General features: G+C 56.5%; 2 protein-coding genes across 7 annotated transcripts; one reads left to right on the forward strand and one right to left on the reverse strand.

Moving 5' to 3' along the window:
* The first annotated feature begins 2,477 nt into the window (after positions 1-2,477).
* dctn2 (dynactin 2 (p50)) lies at positions 2,478-15,444 on the forward strand. 4 transcript variants are annotated; one of them, XM_039746533.1, is made up of 15 exons: positions 2,478-2,637; positions 3,069-3,137; positions 3,637-3,642; positions 11,283-11,379; positions 11,458-11,519; positions 11,602-11,700; positions 11,779-11,939; positions 12,012-12,156; positions 12,249-12,314; positions 12,396-12,434; positions 12,508-12,585; positions 12,655-12,726; positions 12,805-12,907; positions 15,077-15,168; positions 15,250-15,444. In XM_039746533.1, exons 1-15 carry the CDS (start codon positions 2,602-2,604, stop codon positions 15,334-15,336), a joined length of 1,212 nt encoding a protein of 403 aa, XP_039602467.1. In that variant the 5' UTR covers positions 2,478-2,601; the 3' UTR covers positions 15,337-15,444. The 4 variants fall into 4 exon arrangements, with proteins under 4 accessions (XP_039602467.1, XP_039602468.1, XP_039602469.1 ...); XM_039746535.1 differs by lacking the exon at positions 2,478-2,637 and adding an exon at positions 2,862-2,982; XM_039746534.1 differs by lacking the exon at positions 3,637-3,642.
* Positions 15,445-15,446: 2 nt separating this feature from the next.
* On the reverse strand, positions 15,447-20,002 carry mbd6 (methyl-CpG binding domain protein 6). Of its 3 annotated transcripts, XM_039746532.1 has the most exons (11): positions 19,771-19,879; positions 19,202-19,327; positions 18,990-19,120; positions 18,802-18,904; positions 17,578-18,730; positions 17,050-17,498; positions 16,856-16,976; positions 16,197-16,774; positions 16,034-16,110; positions 15,857-15,929; positions 15,447-15,777 (listed from the first exon to the last, which is right to left on the reverse strand). In XM_039746532.1, exons 3-11 carry the CDS (start codon positions 19,100-19,102, stop codon positions 15,736-15,738), a joined length of 2,709 nt encoding a protein of 902 aa, XP_039602466.1. In that variant the 5' UTR covers positions 19,103-19,120; positions 19,202-19,327; positions 19,771-19,879; the 3' UTR covers positions 15,447-15,735. The 3 variants fall into 3 exon arrangements, with proteins under 3 accessions (XP_039602466.1, XP_039602465.1, XP_039602464.1); XM_039746531.1 differs by lacking the exon at positions 19,202-19,327 and having other exon boundaries at positions 16,856-16,973; positions 19,771-20,002; XM_039746530.1 differs by lacking the exon at positions 19,202-19,327 and having other exon boundaries at positions 19,771-20,002.

The following is a 20,002-nucleotide window of genomic DNA, read 5'->3' on the forward strand; positions in this document are numbered from 1 at the left end:
CCCACTGAGCGTGACTTAAAGTGACATTTGGGTTTACACGTCCAAAGTAGGACAGCATGACGGTCTGGTGGTACCAAAGACGGGGTCCGGTTTTACTGTCATAAACGTAACCATTGGCTGCGTTTCGCTTTGAAATGAACACCAAAGTGACACACTGAACAATCACAATGACAGACAAAGCTCTGCGCTGAATATAAAACAATAGAAATGTCATTGTTTCAGTCCCTCGACCTGCCTTATTGTAACCTTCTCACAAGAAACCCTAAGGCCTGGCAAATGTGTAACAAATAATGACAAACGTACAAAACGCTAAATAAATTAAATGAGAAAAAAAATCAGTCTTATTAGAACACCTAACCTGGGACGCCAGCTACACCCCCGCTCAGGGCTCCTGTAAGGTGGGCACCTCCACCCCAGGACGAGAGGCGGCGCTCTTGCTGTCTACCTCTTCTCTACTGTTCTACCACAGCACCAAAGAGCAGACCCCAGGGGACCCCAAACAGGCCTCGCCAGGACTTGTGGAAGCCCCGGCCCTTCTGGGACATGCACGATACTCTTTATTCAGTCTGCTCCTTTAGGGACCCCCACGCTAGAGAGAGATGGGGCTCCTGTACCCCAGCTTTATTTCAGGCCATGAATTAACATCATTAAACAGGGTTTACCAGGGTGGTCCCCAAACTGTTGACCCATCGCCCAATCAGTCTGTGACACCACAAAAACACGGACAGGACATGCAGATGACACACTGCAGGCAGGGCAGGGCAGGGCCAGCGCAGCCAGGGGATTGCCAAACAGCGCAAGGCCACCAAGCAACTAAGAAAACCTTTAACTCCATCCAAACCTGCTCTTCTGCTCCTTGGAAACACAGCTGTGCCACCCATGGGATGCAGACCTTGGCATCTCAGTGCTAACGTTTTCAGCGCACCTTCTACTGGAATGCATTTTATACTCAAATGTATTACATTTGTCATTCCAGCAGATGGCGCATCACAAACTTTATCTCTTGTCCTTTCATTAGGGTGGATGGCAGCTTAAGACCGAAGTGGATGGAGCCCAGGTGGCTTTTTCTGATTTAGGGTGGTCTTCCTCACAACGCAGCATCACGTCTTGAGCTCAATGCAGTTCTCAAAATTGATCTTCTTTATTTATTTATTTTTAATCACATTAATGTGAATCCCTTCACGGAGGCAAATAACCAACCTGGACTGTCCTCGTTTCTTTATGGGCCTGAGCTGCACAGCCACCATTTTACAAAGCTTGGAGTGAAAGTGCAAAAATACAACAACAGACAACCGTCACTTCAATGAGCCCTAAACTGCTCCTTAGGTTTGGTCAAGCCACGCCATTGTTTGTGATCCTTTGTGTGGATCTGAGAGGGGGAAAGAATAGGACACTGTCATTATATAGCGCCTTTCACATCGATCTGTCTAGCCATCTATTACATGGTGTCCTTCATATCTCTCTACCTACCCATCTGTCTTTTTATTACATAATAACTTTCATCTATCAAATAGTGCCTTATCTATCTATCTATCTATCTATCATATAGTGCCTTTAATCTATCTATCTATTTATCTATTATATAATGCATTTCACATATTTCTTTCTATCTATCTAACATATAATGTCTTTCCTTTATCCATCTATCTGTTTTCATTATATAGTTCCATTCATCTATCTGGATTATGATCATACACTGCCTTTCCATTATCTATTGATCTTTTTATTATATAGTGCCTTTTCTTTATCTATCCATATATCTACTGTTATATGGTGGTTTTCCCTTATCTATCCATCTATTTAACTTTTTATTATTAGTGCATATCCCTTATCTATATGATTAGCTTTTTGATGTATAATACATTTCCTTTGTCTATTTTTTCATTTATCTTTTTATTATATAGTGCCTTTCCTTTATTCATCTCTTTCTTTTCATTCTATTTTGTTTTTCCCTTATTTTCTTTTTATTATATATTGTAATAATAATCTATTTATGTTTTATTATCTAGTGCCGTTTCTTGACCGGTCTGTCACTCGTTTCTGTTGAGCTGTTAAAACTGAGCGCTAAGACAGCCCACCCTGCCAAGACCCCTTCTGTACAATGCCGATGCCGATGTTCGCGGTGCACATTAATATTGCGGGCTGCACATTCGTTCACTTCGTGCTCAGGAGGGTCCGGTCCGGAGCCCCCGCCCCCCCATAAGCATTCTGTCCCCGACTGCGGAATGGAGCGCGTCGCCTGTCCCTTCACGAGGCTCATCCTCGCAGTCTCGCGCTCCCCTGTCTGTCGGACATTCAGTGACTCTGCTACATCGATGGCCCTTGTGCCAGTCCAGCTGGCACTGCCGTTCCCCTGCACAACCTGACCTGCACCGTCTCTGAATGAGACAAACAAACATCCTGCGCGAAACACTTCGACTCCCAGAATGCCCCTTCGCCCGTGACGTCACCGGCGAGCAGCTCTCGCGCGACTTCAGCGGCTCCGTCTTGGGATTTCTCGTATTGTTCCATCCGCTCGCTCGCTCGCTCGCTCGCCGGGACTTGGGATTCTTGTGTCGTTCCGGCAGCCTTAAGCTGTGAGGCTGAGAGCGTCGTCACGATATGGCGGATCCCAAATACGCCAACTTGCCGGGCATTGTGAGTACCGAGGGTGAGGAGGAGGATGGGAGAGGAGGAGAAATGGGGAGGGGAGAGGAGAGTCGCGTCGCTCCGGTGAGCGACAAGGGTGGGGAAGAGGAGGAAGAGAGCAGCAGGCACCGGACCGGGCACGGCCCTGCAAAACAATCGTCACCGGGGAGAGAGCGCGACGGGCGGGGGTGCCAACGAAAAAGGGAAGGAGGGCATTCCGCAGTGCCAGGGCAAGGCTGCTGTAGCGCCCCGTGAGGACTGGCGCACTGTGTGGAAAGAGGGTGAGGGTGATGGCACGACAGAGCCTGGCAGCTGTGGACTGAACCCCAGGGCATCAGGCACATAGCGAATGAAGTGAGAGATGCCAGTGATTGTGCCGCCTGTACGCTGCTTGCCCGACGTCTTCGCTCACAGCCCTTGACGCGTCTGTCTCTTTGCAGGCCATGAATGAACCCGACGTCTACGAGACGAACGATCTTCCCGAGGATGACCAGGCCCAGTTTGAGTCGGTGAGTAACGTACTGCCGAGGGCACGGGGACCAGAAGGGTGTTGCTGCAGAGCTCCCAGTGAATGAGGCTTAGACAGGTGAGACCCACAGGTGGCGCTCCACGCTGCCCTTGGTGTGTGGCCGACATAGTGACGGGCAACTGACCGATGAGTGAGCCGCTTGAAAACGAGGCTTGATGGCCTTCCACAGGGTGCACACAGCCTTGGTTGGCACTGAATTTGCATCCTCACGATGAAGTGGCATAGCGCCCAAGGTTGGTGAGAGTGCTGGCCGCTGCTCCTGGTGCAGCCACACTAGAGTGTGCCACTTGGTGCCATGGCAGTCACAGGAAGAGGAGCTGTGACGTTTCCTTGGACCTCGATGGAGGCTGGCAGGTGGACCGCTGCTTGTGCCCGTCTCGCGGGCGCGCTGTATGTTTGTGTGTGTGCGATAACTGGATGCTAACTCCTGTCTTTCTCTCTTTCCCCTCTCGCTCTCGCTCTCTGCTGTGAAACGTCAGGAGCTGGTAAGATGTGCTTCATTTGCTCGCCCGCCTGCCCGCTTTGTGTTGATGTGCGTGCTGTGCGCTCACCTTGCCCATCTCACCTGCACTCTGGCTGGCTTGCTGGCAGGCTGGCATCCTCTCCTTCCCTTGACAGTCCTCTCTTTTCCTTTCTTGAACTCGCATTGCCAGCTGGCATTTTCTTTCGGGGTGTACCAAAGGGGTGGCCGTCACCCTTTGATGCATTCTACTTGAGACTGGCACATACCTGTAACGGGTGTAAATGGGGTGGGATCATGTGCCCCCCAGTCCATCCTTTAAGCCCCCCATGAAGTGGGATGTGGGGTTTGTCTGGTAGATCCTTCAGTATGGCATTGAGTCTGCTTGGTATCGAAGGCACACGCAAGGATAAAGCCGTTAAGTGGGGGGCATCAGGGAAGGTCTCTATGTGGGCAAGTCGGAAGGTGGGTCACCTGGGAGAGGGTATCTAATGCTAGAACACCTGAAGCACCTGATGGCATAACTGGTCCAGCAGCATGTGGAGTGATGGAAAGAAGGTGTGCGTGTGGTGGAGGGCACCAAGATGGTGCTGCCCACTCTGCCTGGCATACCACACACAGACCCCCGGAGGGGCTCAAATCTGGTGCCAGTCAGTAAAAGCCGCTCCGTCTTCAGAGAGCAGGCCTTCCTCTCAGCTGCCGGACTGTGCCATCGTGGCCACCATGTGCATCAGAGCCACCAGTATTTGTGTGGCACCATTCACGTGTGTCATTATAAGGGTGACTGGTGTTCTGTCAAGTCTTTATATGGCACACCTTGCAACAACAAACTGAACACGAGTGTGAGCGTGTGTGTGTGTGCCAGCCATTTGTGTCGGTGTGAGTGTGCCAGCCATTTTGGTCGGTGTGAGTCACCACATGTGGCAGCAGACCTGACCAAAGTCTCCAGTCGGCCACACTGGTGACCCCCCATCGGTGTGGCACCATAGCTGGCAGGTCGTCCAGTTTGGAAATCCTGGCCAGCAAAACCTAACATGTCAGGGGACACCCCTGCTGTGACCCTTGAGTTCTCAAAAGGCATCATACCAAGGCAAGGCAGGGCAGGGCAGAGCGCCACATCAACGGAGAGAAGGTGCAGGGCTGGGAAAAAGTCTTTGCCCCCTTCCTGACCTCCTCGCTTTTTGAGTGTTGCGCGGTTTCAGAGAGGGGGAGCCCGAGTGGACACCCGATGCCACTTTTAAATCTCAACTTTGTGTATTCAGGTGACATCGTTATCCAACTAAACCCGCCCCTAGCCCACCACCCATGGGGTTGGCAATCACAGCTAAACGCTTCCTGTCGTCCACATTGCCCCCACCGCACTCTTCTGTACTGTCATCCAGACACCTTGGTAGGTTTGTAAAGCGTCACCTTCTGTTGGGTCCAAGTCAGTACCCCGGAACTGTGCCACCCAGTTGGTCTTCCTGCTTCGTAAGCCAAAGCCACTCCACTTTCAGGGGTCTCACACAAGAATATTCTACTTGTGTCTTCAGAACATCCACACCTGCCATCCTGATGTTCTTACCAGGCCTTGTGGGACGTCTGTGTGCGCCAAAGGGTCTTCCTTTTGACAAAACCCTTGGAGATCATCCTGGTGCTGCTTGGCTCCGACGCTCCTCATGGACAGCATCTCCCATTTTTCCCCTCCCTTTCTTTCTTACAAGTGGCGTCCTGACCGCTGAGCTGCGACTGGAGGTGGATGTTCTCCCCGAGGTCCTCGGTGGTGTCCTGTATGAGTCGTCATGGTGACCTCGGGGCAGGCCAGCTTACTGTGGTGCCTTCCAAAATGGCTCAGTTGCCCCCCTCCTCATTGGCCACCCCAAACCTTTGATTGCGGGCCGGTGTTCTTCTAGAAACTTCATGATGTGGACGCTAGGGGGTCACTGTTGCCCCCACCTCGTTAAACCCAACACTCGGGACACTGGGTGAAAGCACCAAGAAGTGATGGATTTTCTTTTCTTGATTGACGGTGCCCACCAAGTGCCACAGCCACAATAAACAGGCAAGGACTAACACAAAGCACAGCGTTCTTCTCTCTCTCTCTGTCTCTCTGTTCTCTTCTCCTCCATACCTCCCAGTAAGCTTTGCCCACCTCCACCCGACTGTGGTTCGCCTTCTGGGTGGGGCGTCTTCAGCGGTCCTTTAAATAGTCCTTGACCGGTCAGGCGGAGAATTCAAATTCGTGACTTCCTAGTACTTCCGGGCTATAAGGGAAGCATGACTCCCCTGGTGCCACCCAACAGGGCCGAGATACTAAACCCCAATTCCCAGGATGCCCTGTGGGAATCCTGGGCACCTCTACACTCTAGGGGAGCAGCCATCTAGCATCTTGGAGGGGAGGCAGCGCCCTAAAAATGCTGCCGTCCCCCACTCTTCCATTCTCGGGGCGTCCCGGCCGGGCTGAGCCGCCTCTTACAACGGTGACAACGTCACCGTCATGGCGAGGGTCATCTAAATTCAAGTTGCGCCAGACAACAAAGATTTTGCCTCCTGAACGCTTTGGGCAGCCGTCGTGCATTCTGGCCGGCCGGTCGCAGAAAGCCGCGATCACAAAGCGCTTTGTCACAGTCGCCCACCCGTTTTTGTGACTCAAGTGTGACAGCAGCATGTGGAGCACATGTGGCGCCTTTACTAGGAATGCCACCCAGATGTGCCAAGTGCTGACGCCCCACTTGAGATTGGCACAGCCGTGCTAAAGTGTCTCACTACATGACCGAGAACTGTGAGCCGGCAGACAAACTGCTTGGCCAACCAACATCTAAAACTGGGACCAGTGAAGCGTTTTATGGAAGTGATGATGGATTTCGATCCACAAAGGTAACCAATGCCACGATGAAGGCAGGCCACAAGTCAGACCTGCTAGAGGGGCAGAGGGGAATCTTGTGGAAGATGTTTAAGGGTGCTGTTGGGAGTTGATTTGGCACCAAATTATGACCAGCTGGTTGCCAGCCTGAAGGTCAACGTGCCACTAAAGATTCAGTGTGGACCTCCTCGCTGATCCTGGTGACAATCACAACAAGGACAGGCCATCGAGCTCCCCAGTCCTGTCCACTCAGTTCTACCGAAATAACAGCAAGTTGGCGCTGCCTTCTCCTCGGCCCTGCTCATGGTAAGCGGGTTTGGGTAGCGGGCAGATGGCTATTAAGCAGTGCTCTGTGTCTTCTCTTCTCCCCATTATCTAAAATTAAGATCTGCAGCCGTTCATCCTGGCAGATAATCCACACCAGAGGAGATCAGGAAGGGGGCACATACTTTTTCACATCATGTGCCAGCTTGAGCACCAAAATGGTGTGGCATTCTCGTGTCTCTGCCGTCTTTTCTGGTCCTGAAGGCCACTCTTACTTCCAGCTCCACCAGCTGAGAGATGCCAACCCTCCTGTCGAGCCATGCCCAGCACCCGCTGTCAATGACAGACAGTTCAGTTTATGTGGCGCTTTACACTGACAGTGTGACCATCAGTGGGCAGCCTCCACCTGGGTGATGCGATGGCAGCCATTCTTAAGCCAGTACACTTGCCACACATGAGCTATTAGGTGGTGAAGGGTTGGCAGAGGCTGGAATAGGGACAGGGAATGACCAGGCTATGATGGGCAATTTAGTCAGGACATCGGGGAACACCCTACATCTTCAAAACATGCCCAGGGGTCTTTTATGACCGTACAGAGTCGGGACCTTATCAGAATGATGGCACCCATTTTCACAGTGCAGTGTCCCCACAGATCGCCCCCTGCTGGCATTGCCAACATCTCTTTCAGCAGCAACACCAACTTTCCAATCCAAGCCCTGGCCAGGTCCGAATATGCCCAGCGTCAGCTTGGTTGGCTGTTTTGAAGTTCAGGTGGCACGGCTGCTGGTGCCAGTGTTGACCCGGAGAAGCAGCAGCAGATTTACTTCAGTATTCTTCTGGATTGTTGTGGTTGAACCCAGCAGCCTCGGACAGGAGGCTCATTTCACCCACTTGTGCCCGTGACTCCCTACTTGGGAACTGCAAACTCAAACTGAGCCGAGTTGATAGCAGCCGAGTGGGCTGACCGGTGGTCTCCTCCTCAAGAACTTCCATTTGAGACCTGTCTGTAGTCATGTGAAATGACTTCTGGAGGGCATCTGCCATGTGTGCCATTCTGAAGGACCACTTGTTAGAATTACTGCCAGTGTTGGTGGTGGTGTCTCCCCAGACCTGGTGCCACCTGCATTGGCATTCTTTCAGGCTGACACCGTAGTGGAGTGTTGGTTAGGAGTTAACCGCTTTGTTGCATACATTTAACAGTGCAGTGCCAGCTTTGGGTTAGCTCGGCACCATCTTTTTAGCTGGCTGTCTGCTCCGTGCCAGGGTGACCAGAATGCCACCTTGCATGGCTGAGTGGTGTGTGACTCCAAACAGTGCTGAGTGTTGGGCACCTCCTGGTGTGCCAGTCAGGATGTTACGCCATCTACAGGGCTGGTGTGGTTTTGTGAGAGCCACGTCAGGCAGAGTGACACGAGCCACGTCAGGTAAAGTGACACGAGTCACAGACGAGTTTCAGTTTGACACTTTGGAATGAATAGAGGAGACAATGGGGGTCTCTGTCAGTTCAGGGATTTGTAAATTGGGGGGGTTTGGGCAGGTGCCATTCCTGACTCTCAAGTTGTCTTCATCAGTTTTGGACATGGCCAGGGTCCGAGCTCCGTACCCAAGCACTTTGGGGGTCCTGCTGAATCACGGGACGTCGGGTCAGCCCGGTCTCTAAAACACCAGCAGCATATGCCAACAAAGTCACGTGGTGTCACGCAGCTGTGCTGCTTGGCATCTGCTAGGCTGACGTGTGGGCACAACCCATGTGACAGATTAATGACAATATGCAGTGGCATAAATAGAATTTCCTGGACCCCCTCCCCCCCGTGCAAATAAATCGGGTCCCCTCTTGTGAAGTCAAATCTGATTAAAAAAAGACCACCTTCTTTGAGCTCTTGAAAATGTCACACGCTGAGTCAGAGTGACCCGTGAGCAGGAAATCCGCAGCCACGTGAAAAAGTAAGTGCCCCCCTCTTGGAAGATGTTGACTTTCTCAACAAACATCACCAGGCAAACAGTCGACCTTCATGCAACCAGCGCCTTCCGAGAAAAGGTGACATACTTGGTGGGCACGAGGGGGCGTCACAGACCCCTAAACCACAGACACAACTGTGCCAGCTACGGTCCTGGGTTCAAAGTGACCTTTCTATTAAGCTAAATCCCTTTTCACTGGTCTCCCACTATCCAGCACTCTTGCTTTTCTTTCCTTCTCTTTTCCATTCCTCCCCTCTCTCCTTCCTTCGATCCTCCAGGCAGACGTTGCCCTCTCTCACCTGACTCCGACCCCCCAGAGTGAGGTGAGGTGGTCCCTTTTGCGCTTGAGCCAGGACATTACAAGGAGGACACAAGCCTGGGTCAGGCGGGAGCCATGAAAAGTAGGAGCAGCTCTGCCTGGTGGCACCCATGTGGCGGTCCAATGGGACTGCAGCTCCCAGCATGCCCGGCAGGCATATGACTGGCCATACTGCCCCAGGAGTGCTGCCATCCAGCGTGTCCATGGAGCAGGTGGTCTTAGGAGGCTGCCCACCCCTGTCCATCCATTGTCCCTGCCTCCCGGCCAGATAAGGGAATGGGGGGTCCATCCTAGTTGAGACCCCAAAACATCAGGAATATGTGGCTTCTCGATCGTTTATTTATTCATCGATGATATCTGTAGGTGTGACGTCTGCTGGGCTGCCGTTCACGCCAGTAGCCGGTTTGAATTCTTGTTGCGGCCCACCAGCCTGTGACATCGACTCGGTGACATTCTGGACACAGTTGCTTCCGTTGTGGGATGTTGGTGGGTTTTCTTGCATGTGTTGCCAGTTTGAACATCTAAATGGGATTCCAATCAGGGCTTTGACCAGGCTAGTCCATAGCCCCTCACATTTTCCTCCTAAGACCCTTGCTCGGTGGGTTTGCTGTCATTGAAATGGTCCTCAGGCAGCACATGTCCAGTCTGCACGCAGCTACCGAGGGGTCTTCTCCCGAGATGCTGTCAGACACGATGACTGCTCAGAGAGCGGTGGTCCTGAAGGCCTGCTGTCGGCTCAGATGACTTCATGTCAGGTCACCTCTGTGATGTTCTTGCAGATGTCTTTTAGCATCGAGGTGTCCACCCTTGGGCTGGCTGGCCAGTCCTGTGGTCCCCTGAGGTCTCCGCCACCCATTGATGATTGACCTCCAGTCAGTCGGCCATCTTGTTTGAATTCCTCTGCCAGACCCCTCGGCAGCTCGTTTGATCTCGGCACAGTGAGACCCCTCACATCGATAATGGTAGACAGTCCGGCCCACCCGCAGACTCCCAAAGGAGCCCTTGAATGGTCTGCTAGACGGTGGGCTGCACTTACCTTCTTCGTTTAGATTATGAGGATGAGTCCAGGGGGGCAGCTCAGTGTGGCTGTCATTTGTTCAAGAAGACCACCTTTATCTGTGGGCTCTGCTTTGGTGCTTTGTTAGTTTGGCTTGTGATGTCCGAGTGAGTGAAGACCTGGGGGTCCGGGAGGTCTGCACCAGGGATGGTCTTCAAGTCCTCACCTCTTTGATCTGCTAATGGAGGTGTTGACGTAGGGGATAAGAGACGAGACCCCCCAGTGCTGCTTTGTGCTGAGGATGATGAGTTGTGAGGCACCAGAAGTGGAGAGGAAGAAGAAGATGACAGCACATGTCAGAAGGTACTTGCAGGGGGAGCCACTGAGAAGAGTGGAGACGTTTAAATATGGAGGATCAGATAGGGACCAAGATGGAGAAGGAGATGGCAGAGGGTGAAGTGTGGCGGGCACAACTGGTAGAAGGCATCAGGAGTGTGGTGGGATCAAAGGGTTAAGGAGAAGATTAAAGGTCAGGTCTTTAAGACCACCAATGAAGTGTGGAGCTGTGACACGAGCAGTGAAGGGGGCTCAGCAGGAGATGAAGAAGGTGGAGATGATGGACGTGACAGAAAAGGGGCAGAATAAGAAATGAGACCACCAAGATGGGGAGAGAAAGGGCAGGAAAGGAGACTGAAGTGGTCTGCACCTGTGATGAGGAGAGACGATGAAGATGTGGGCAAAGGAGTACGAGAAAGTGAGGAAGGCCAACGTGGAGGAGGCTGACCGGGCACATTGACCGCATATAGAGGTGGGAATCGAGGAAGAGGAAGACGACTTGTTTGCATGCAGATCAGCTGTTTGCCCATTCAAAGATGTTTTCGTAGGGTGGACTTCAATTCTCACACATAAATGCCACTTGAGAGACCGGCAGTGCCAGTTTAGGGACCTTCTCATTGCTTATCCATAGTCGTTGTCACCGTGGGCCCCTCCAACCCCCTAGACCCCAGCTGCACATCCCATAATCAAACGCGGGCGACTGAAATGCCCCAAGCTAGAGGGCGCCATGCCTGGCCTTCCACTAATGGCTGCCAGAGTGGCCTTGCATGGCACACAGGGTGAGGGTGCGCCCGCTCCAGCCATTCGTTTCTCACTCCAGAGTCTGTGTCTCCCACCAGAAGCCGCCGCGCCATTTTTCCCATCATCCCATCTTTGTGCCTAACCAGTGTCTGTTAAGATGGCGCCCAGGCCGGTGCCCGAGACTCACCAGCCTCTGTCTGCTTCCAGGAGGAGCTGTGCAGCGAGAGCGTGGAGCGCATCGTGGTCAACCCCAACGCCGCCTATGACAGGTTCAAGGACAAGCGGGTCAGCACCAGGGGGCTCGGTAAGTGGCCGCTGCTCGGGGACGGACCACCCGCCTCATTGGTGGGTCGCTCTCACACATTCTTCTGTTCCTCTGCAGATTTCTCTGATCGCATCAGCAAAGCCCGGCGGATCGGCTACGAGGCTGGCGACTTTGAAATTGTACGTATCGGTTGCTGGTGGGCTGGTAAGTAGGACCCCCAGCCCGTGCCATTGACTGGCTCCTCCCCTTCCACTCTTTCAGCTCCCAGAAGGCTCCAGCGTGAAGGAGAGCCCTCAGCAGAAGTACCAGCGGCTGCTCGCCGAAATCCAGGAGCTCACCGAGGAGGTGGAGCAGATCCAGGTAACGTATGTGTGCCCCCCTACATCGGGGTCCCGCCGAGGTGCCGCATGGCCCACTGAGTGCCCGCCTCTCTTCCAGGTGCTCACCAAGGAGTCCTCGTCGGAGGAGAAGCTGACCCCGGTGGCTCTGGCCAAGCAGGCAGGTCTCCTCAAACAGCAGCTGGTGTCCTCCCACCTGGAGACGGTGCTGGGCCCGGACGCCGCCATCAACCTGAGTGACCCAGATGGGGCACTGGCCAAGTGAGTGTCACCCCCCGTACCCACTGTGGCGCCAACGGGCTGCCCCTGGTGACGCTTGGTTTTGTCCCGCAGGCGTCTTCTCAGTCAGCTGCAGTCCGCCAAGAGCCAGAAAGCCAAGCAGGCCGAGTCGAAGCCCCCCAGCCGAAGTCCTGACGGTGCGGTGGTCTACGAGCTGCACAGCCGGCCAGGACAGGAGAAGTTCTCCGAGGTGGCCAAGGTGAGGGCCGCTCGCTCGCTCGCTCGCTGTGCCTGCCGTGCCCGCTGCTGAAGCTCTCCTGTGCTGACGATGCCACTTGTTCTTCCTTGCAGGTTGCCGAGCTGGAGAAGAGACTGGCAGAGCTGGAAGCCGCGATGGGCTCCGGACCGGAGAGAATGGTAGGTGTGGCCTTTGAGAAGTGGTGCCCCAGGTGGCCTTGATGCCAAGTGGCACCCCCTGAGCCTCCTCTTGTTTTTCAGAGCCCTCTGACCGCCGGACTTCAGGGATCCAACATTATGGTGAGTGGTGCTGCGTTTGACTGCTCGTCACTACGGGGCACAGCTTCTTAAAGGGTCTCTCGTCCTTTCCTAGGACACCATCGAGGTCCTGCAGGCCAAAGTGGGCGCCTTGGACTGTGTGGCACTGGACCAGGTGGAGGCCCGACTCCAGGTAGGCTCGAGCTTCAGGTGTGCCAACTAAGGTACAGCTGCCCACCTAACCAGGTCTTCTCCCCTGCAGTGCGTCCTTGGCAAGATGAACGAGATCGCCAAACACAAGGCGGCGCTAGAGGACACGGAGACCCAGAGCAAGGTGGGTACCTGGGTGGGCTCGGACGCTCTGGGCTCGCTGCAGATTGTCCACTCAGCACTTCTTGTCGTCTTGATGCAGATCTCGCAGCTGTTTGATGTCGTCCAGAAGTGGGACTCGATGGCCGTGACCCTGCCACAGGTGGTGCAGCGGCTCGTGGCCCTGAAGGAGCTTCACGAACAAGGTAGGTGGGCACCGCTGTTGGCTGGAGTGGGGGGGCGCCTGGTGCTCTTCAGACTGGTGTGACGGTCTCCAGCCGCCGAGCACGTGTCGTGAAAGATGACATGCGGTAAGGGGGGTCCCCTACTGTACGGCTGCTTTCTCAGCCTGGTCTTTGCTCCCGTGCCACTAGGGGGCAGCGTCACACTGAAGGTGCCTTGGCGAGTACGCTGGTCTCCATAGCCCTCCAAACCCCCCAACTTCACACACGTGACGTTACCAAACAGTTCAGGGGTCCTCAGTGCCTCTGCCCCATTGCCATCAGAGTAACTTGACTGCCATCTTCAATCACCAAGTGAGATTTTATACGCACGCCAAGTTAGTGTTTGCCCGCCAGTTCCTCTGCGCATTGTGCCAGGCCTTTGGCCCGTTCCTCCTGACGGGACAGGACAGGACTGGACTGGTGTCCCGGGGTCGAGGATGTGGGACTTAGGGGTGGGCGCACATTTGTGTCTGCATTGCCACTTTGGAGGTGCGCTTGGGTCCTCCCCGTAACTTCTAGATGACATTCCTGTTTTATGGGGTTCGTCAGTCCGTGATGTTCTTTGGATTGCCCACCTTAGTGTCACGTTTGTTTATCCTTAAACGACGAGCCAAATGTGTTGAATCAACAAATAATGTGCTACCGTGTGACAGTAGGAGCGGTCCACCTGGTGCCCACTGCAGATTTACCTTATCTCCTCCGTGTGAGGGTCCCCAGCGCCCATGGGCATGGTTTGGGCAGATGTCGATAGATGAGGGTAGGACGTCGGTGCCCGACCTTGATGATCAGGACCACAAACTACGTTAGTGCGGGGCTTAGTGACGTCCACGGGGACACAGAGGTCAGCGGACCCTGTGGCGTGTGAGCAGACGTCACCAGGCGTGTCACAGCACTTGGGTCCTGCAGTGCCACACGCGTCACTTTTCCTTGGAAGTAAAACCTGCAGCAGTTCAAGTGACGTTTCCAAACTCTCCATTGGTGTACAAGCAAAGGGTCTGCCAGTGTTGACAGTCCTTGTCACCTCACCTGGACCCCCTGCCGTTGTAAAGTCTTGAAGTCCCAGCGTGTTGAACCTGACAGCGAATCGGGCCCGGGTCCACCACAGCCTCCTCTTGTGGCCCATGAGACTCTCGTCATTTTCATCACTGGGGACAAACACCTCGGTGACGATCACCTGACACGCGTATTGTTTAGGTGGGGCGCATGACGGCTGACCAGTAACCGACCTCCCCGAGTGGCAAGGGTCTGTGAGAGAGAGAGAGAGAGCAGGACGTGACTAGTGTGGCACACGCCCGCTTTGAGCCCGTTTCACATCGAGGACTCCAAGTCATTACAGAAATCCATGGGAGGCTGAAGGTCGAGTTGGGTGTTGATGCCCCTTCATGCTATCTGGGCACAGAACGGGGGGTGAGGGTCTCGAGTTGAGTGAAGGTGGGGCGCCCCGTGGAGGCCCTGATTCCAGAAGGTGGGTTGCGTTTGGGTTAATGTGCCGCTGGCACCGTTTCCACAGTCACCCCATACTCGTATGATGATGTCAGAGGTCACTTGCCGATGGGTTCCCCGAATCAGAAAGTGTGTTGCGAGAAATTGGGAGCCTCTCAGGATCGTCACTGGGGAGGAAACGTGGCCTGAAATGTGCAATGGAAGCATAGGGGGTCCCGGACCACAGCAGCTGGCCACTAAAGTCACGGTGACAGTTTTCTGGGCCACAAAAGTTAGCCGTCACTGCAGAGCCCTCGCTGAAGTCACTAAAAGAGGCCATCAAACGGAAACTTTGCGAGAAGCTGAGCCCACCGTCCCACAAGTCAAAGACCCCCACCAGGGAATGTAGGGTTTACCCATCCACTCCCAGACTGGTGTGGTCAGCTCAAGGGGCCGTAAAGGTTTGGCCGGTGGACCGAGAGAAGGGGCACCGTTGTCTGCATAGCTGGCTCTCTCAAAGTTCCCAGCAGCCCCGACGGGCCCAATACCCTCGGGGCAGCTGGGAAATGAAGTCCATCGGGGCAGCAGGTAATGTGGAGGGGAGTCTGAGCAGCAGGTTCTCTGTTCTGTTCTGTTCTGTTCACCAAGCCCTCCCTTGAATGCCAGTGTAGGGTGCCGGATGCCCTGCTGCTGCCCTTCACTTGACGCGCGCTTTGCTTTTCTCAACAGCCATGCAGTTCGGGCAGTTGCTGGCCCACCTGGACACAACCCAGCAGATGATCAAGAATTCTCTGAAGGACAACGCAGCCCTGTTGGCACAGGTATGTAAGGCAGGTGACCCCACACCCTCCCACAGGGGTCCAGCACCCCCTCTTCTGATGCCTTCCATTCCGTTTCTGCAGGTCCAGCACACAATGAAGGAGAACCTGGTGGCCGTGGAGGACAACTTTGCCAGCCTGGATACCCGGATGAAGAAGCTAAGCCCCTAGCGCCAAAGGCAGCGGCCAGCCAGCCCATGTGTGGGCAGCAGCAGCAGTGCCAGGCCTGCCCCAGCCATGTCCTGTAGCATCCCCTTCAATAAAGCGCCTTGTGCCCGAGATGAGAGAGCTTTTTTTGCACTTTTAATGTTAAATTAGAACGTCTCGGCCATAGAAAAGCTACGCGTGACAATTTAGTGGATCCGTTGGGGTCTTTTTTTTTTTTTTTTTTTTATACAAAACCATATTAAAAATCCTCTACAAATATTATACACAAAAGAGCAAACGGCGGGCACGCTGCCCCGCGCAAAGTCCACTTGTAAAATTGCATAATGGGAGGCGTCCAGAAGGCTCCTAAGGCGTCGGGAGTTTCCCTGGCATGGCGGGCAACCTGAGTGGCAAAGCCAAAGGTCATCTGAGCAGCTTCCTGCGGCGGCTCTTGATGGGCAGCTCCTGCGGGATCAAAGGGGCAGGGTCAGCGCTTGTACCCACCCGGCACGCTGCCCGCCTCCCTCCCAGGCCTAAGACTCACGGGATTGTGGGGGTCCTGCTCAGGCCAGCTGTCGTTGAGGGGCCCCCGGCTGCGGCTGCTCAGCTTGTGCTGCCTGAAGACAAACGGACAAAAGAGATGGTGGTCAGTGGTGCCTTCCTGGTGCGGACCATCACAGCGCTTGCAGTAAGTGGGCACAAGGGTGGGCACCTCACTTACAGGAGTCTGGGGTCACAGCCAAGCCTCTGCTTCCTCTTCCGGCCCCTCTTTGGGGTCTCTGGCTGGATGACGTCGACCTGTATGTGAGAAAAGAACACGTTTGGTGTCATGGAGGTAGGCGGCGCCCACACCGGCGACGCTGGGCTGCGACGGGCACCCTCACCTTCATCTCCGGTGACTGCTGCAGGAAGGCGCCCTCCTCCTGGGGCTGCATGCCGCCCATGCCATCCACTCCAGTGACCCCCTCTTCCTGGCCGAGGCGGCCCAGCTTGGCTTCCTCTGGGGTGGCCGCCCGTGTGGCCGCATCAAAGCGAGGTGGCGTCCCGCTGCCATCTGTTAGCTTGGGCGTGCCGCGGGCCGGGGAATGGGCAACCTCGATGCCAATCCTCGTCAGGTCCTGGTTGCGGACGCTGCAGGCCCTCCGGGGGCTGTGAGATGGCGGTCCGCTTTGGCCAGCAGCGTCCCCCTGGAAAGGCGGGGCTAAGGCACTGGGGGCGGCGAGGGGGGGCTCTGCCAGGCCGACCACGTCCAGACCTCTCTTGTCGGCCGTCTGCAACAGGGAGCCGTACATGGCATCCATCAGGCCACCGTAGGAGTCCAGGGACTTGGGGGGTGGCACAGCGGGCTGCTGGTCCTCCTCTGGGGTGCCCACGGTCTCGGCCCCACCCACTGGGAGCAGTGGCACAGCTGGTAAAAGGGACAGAGGTGGGAGGCTGCCGCCACTTAGGGTCACAAGGTCACCTGCAGGAAGAGCAGAATGGTCAGCACGGCCTGCCCCCCGGTCCACTGATGGCACCATGCTGCCCAGTGACGACGGATTACCCAGGAGGCTGCCGCCCAGGAGCGAGGGCAGCAAGTGCGAGGTCAGGGTGCCTGGCTTGGTGGATGCTGGCGTGCTGGCTGGAAGCAGGGCATCCGCCTCGGAGCCGGTGAAGCCAACCTGCTTGGGGCGACAAGAGGAATGTTTACTCGTGCAAACTGGGCGCCCGACAGCCGACCCTCGGGCTGGCACTTACCTGCGCATCAGCTGTTGCCACCAGCGGGGGCAGCAGGGCGGGGAACAGCAGGGACTGCAGGCTCTGAAGGGTCCCGTCGTCGGGGGCGGCCTTGTCCGGCGGCGCCTGCAGGAAGTCCAAGTTGAGCCCTCCGAGGGGCAAGAGGGAGGCGGTCAGCAGGGCTTGGGCAGGCTGCTTGTCTGAGGGCTCGGTGGAGGGCAGCACCACGTTGGGAAGACCCCAGAGCCCGACGGGGACATCCGCCTGACTGGCCAGCAGGGACGGCAGCAGGTTGACTGGGGGCGCCGGCGGCTCAGCGATGAAGGAAGTGCTAAGGACGGGGGGCAGCCCGGCGCCGGCCAGCAGCTGAAGCAGCGGCTCCTGGCTCACCAGCGGGAAGGCGTCTGCCAGGGGCAGCGGGCACAGAAGCCCCCCCGATGATGGTGAAAGAAGGCAGCAGCTCGAAGTGCCTGTGAAAGGTGAAGGAATAAAAAAAAAAATCAGCATCGGGTCACCCGGGCGGACTGCCGGTCGCAGCGGTCACCCTACCTGTTACGGTGCTGCCGCCCGACAGGCTGGCAGTGGGGCCCGCCGTTGGCTTGAGATTCCCTGAGGTCTGCACAGGTGTGGATAAGGAGGAGGGCAGCTGCCCCAGCACGGCCAGCAGCTGGCCACTGAGATCCTGCAGAGCGGTGCCATCGACTGCAAGGCTGGGACAGGGGGTGGCATCTGGCATGGTGGCCAAAGAAGAGCCAATGTGCAGATTGATGGCTGGAAAGGCTGGTGGAGAAGTGGAAAAGCTGGCGGCGGACACAAGCGAGGGGGCTGAGGTGGCCACGCTGCCCGCCGCCGTCGTCTGTGTGCCAAGGAGCTGAAGTAAGGTGGACAGCGGTTGTGCCGTGGGGGGCACGGGAGTCCGGCTCTGGACCGCATCCGGAGGCTCGTTCTGCCGGGGCAGGGCACCTTCCGTGGGCTCCATCCCCGAGGCCAGCAGGTAGTTGGGCAGCTCGTCGGCCACGTCCAGCAGCAGGGGCGGGCAATGCTTGCGTGGCATCCTGGCCTGCCGTTCAGGAGATTCGTGCGGGGTGCAGCTGCCCGGGGGCTGGCCGGCCCCTCCGTTGTGTAAAGTGCTTGTGACGGCCGAAGTGCCCCCCTTCTGGCCCGCCGACTGAGCCTTGGCGGCGGCCGACAGAAGGCTGCTGGCCGGGAACGAGTGGTGCTGCCCGAGGGGGGCGGCTGCCACCGGCTGCAGGATGGACTCCAGCCAGGTCTTGGGCCACTTGATGGACAGGCCCCCGGGGGGACAGGAGTCGGGCTGGCATCGTTGAGGTAAAACATCCAAGGCAACCCCTGGGGCCTTCAGTCTCGCTGGCAAACTCCCCGGAGTGGTGGGCACGGAGGGCAGCTGGCCTTCTCCGACTTGAGCGGCTACAGAGGGGTTGCCGCCCGGGCAGCAGACCTTCAGACTCCGCGATGAGGCGCCGAGGCCGGGCCTGCTCAGGAGCTCCTTCTCCTTGACGCCCCCCAGAGGGGCCGCCGGTGGCACGTCCAGCACCGGGCCGGACGCCTCCATGCTCTTGCACAGCGTAGCCATGGCGATGACTTTTCGCCGGTGGTTGCACAGTTTGGTCATGTCCTCTTCGGCCTTGACGTCCTCGGAGCTACGCAGCCTCACCACCGCCTCGGGGTCGAAGTTGAACACCTACACGAGAGACGCAAAGTCAGAGCAGGGGACGGGACCCCGCGAGGACCGACGACGGCCCACCAACGTACCTTGTGCACTAGCAGGGGGCACTCCAGGCCACACTTACAAGTGCCATCGGTCAGCAGATACGCGGTCACCTCCTCCACGGAGCAAAGCACTCGGCTGCTGGGGCTGCAAGGAAGAAGAGAGAATAGCAGTGGGTCTCCCGGCGCACGGAAGCGTAAAGAAGCCCACCCGTCCGTCCGGTGAAGAGTACCTGATGTAGACCACGACGCCCGTGTCTGCCACTCGCTGCCAACCCACGGGAACCTGGACCACCGGTGGGTCGCCATCTGGGTCTCCTGTGACACTCTCATTGCCTCCGGTCATTTTCTGCTCACGACTTTCCTGGTGGGAGAAGATCAAGCGGTCAAAGGGGGGGCACAGAGTGGCTGTGGTGGGTGCGGTGGGCTAGCCGGGCACGGGTACCTTCTCATTTTTACAAAACGTGGAGCTGCAGCGTCCACTCAGTGGCCTGATTGGCTTGCATGGCTCGGCCCCGACGTCCAGCGAGCGCTCAGCAGATGCGTGTCCGGTGCCTCACTGCATCACAACCTGAAATGCCACAAGGCGGCACACCATTAAGACAGCCGGGCACCCACCACCTGCCCACTCTGGGAGGCGGTAGGCGGTTGGACGGGCACAGTTGCCTGCACTGACATGTTGTGAGGAGCAGAAAGGTCGAAGGTCAACTCGCCTGGCAGCTCAACGGCGGTCGATCCGACTTCACTGTCTGTACGGCAGCAGCGGCCAGATGGCACCGGTCAACTGCTTCTTCGCATCGTCCGTCTCCGCTGCCCCCGCAGGCCACAATGACCACCCATCTCGCTCGCCGCCGGCTGCCCCCCGGCCCCCACTGACCACACGCTCCCCGCCCACATGCACCCCAGCGGCCCGCCGACCAGCACAGCTGCCATCCGCCCGCCCGCTGCCTTCCCGTCCCTCTCTGGCGAAAGGGGAGAAAAAAAAAAAACAAAGAGCAATAAAGAGGGTCTTACCGCTCCGGCGCATCGCGGCGACTCCCGGCGGAAGGTGCGCTCCACCCGGGGTCCCCGTCGGCTACGTGTCCGCCCGGCCCGGCTGCGCCCATGCACCGCCCGTCCTGGCTGCGATTCGGCGGCTCCGAGCGGCTCCGATCTCGGCTTCAGCGAGCAGCTTCTCCTCGGGATCCGGTGCCAACAAAAATCATGGAGTTTCCCTGCGAGCATGCGCACTCGACCAGGGACAGCC

The sequence above is a fragment of the Polypterus senegalus genome, chromosome 3 (assembly GCF_016835505.1).
Source record: "Polypterus senegalus isolate Bchr_013 chromosome 3, ASM1683550v1, whole genome shotgun sequence".
In the NCBI taxonomy this organism is placed as follows: Eukaryota; Metazoa; Chordata; class Cladistia; order Polypteriformes; family Polypteridae; genus Polypterus; species Polypterus senegalus.

What these genes read in the sequence shown, in the direction of transcription:
- dctn2 (XM_039746533.1), top strand. Translation starts at nt 2,602, where the DNA reads ATGGCGGATCCCAAATACGCCAACTTGCCGGGCATT. An exon ending in GCTCCGGACCGGAGAGAATG is followed by an intron (nt 12,315 to 12,395) that starts GTAGGTGTGGCC and finishes CTTGTTTTTCAG; the next exon opens with AGCCCTCTGACCGCCGGACT. An exon ending in TTCAGGGATCCAACATTATG is followed by an intron (nt 12,435 to 12,507) that starts GTGAGTGGTGCT and finishes GTCCTTTCCTAG; the next exon opens with GACACCATCGAGGTCCTGCA.
- mbd6 (XM_039746530.1), bottom strand. Translation starts at nt 19,980, where the DNA reads ATGCTCGCAGGGAAACTCCATGATTTTTGTTGGCACCGGATCCCGAGG. An exon ending in GGCGTCGTGGTCTACATCAG is followed by an intron (nt 18,905 to 18,989) that starts GTACTCTTCACC and finishes TCTTCCTTGCAG; the next exon opens with CCCCAGCAGCCGAGTGCTTT. An exon ending in AGCAGTCACCGGAGATGAAG is followed by an intron (nt 16,111 to 16,196) that starts GTGAGGGTGCCC and finishes TCTCACATACAG; the next exon opens with GTCGACGTCATCCAGCCAGA.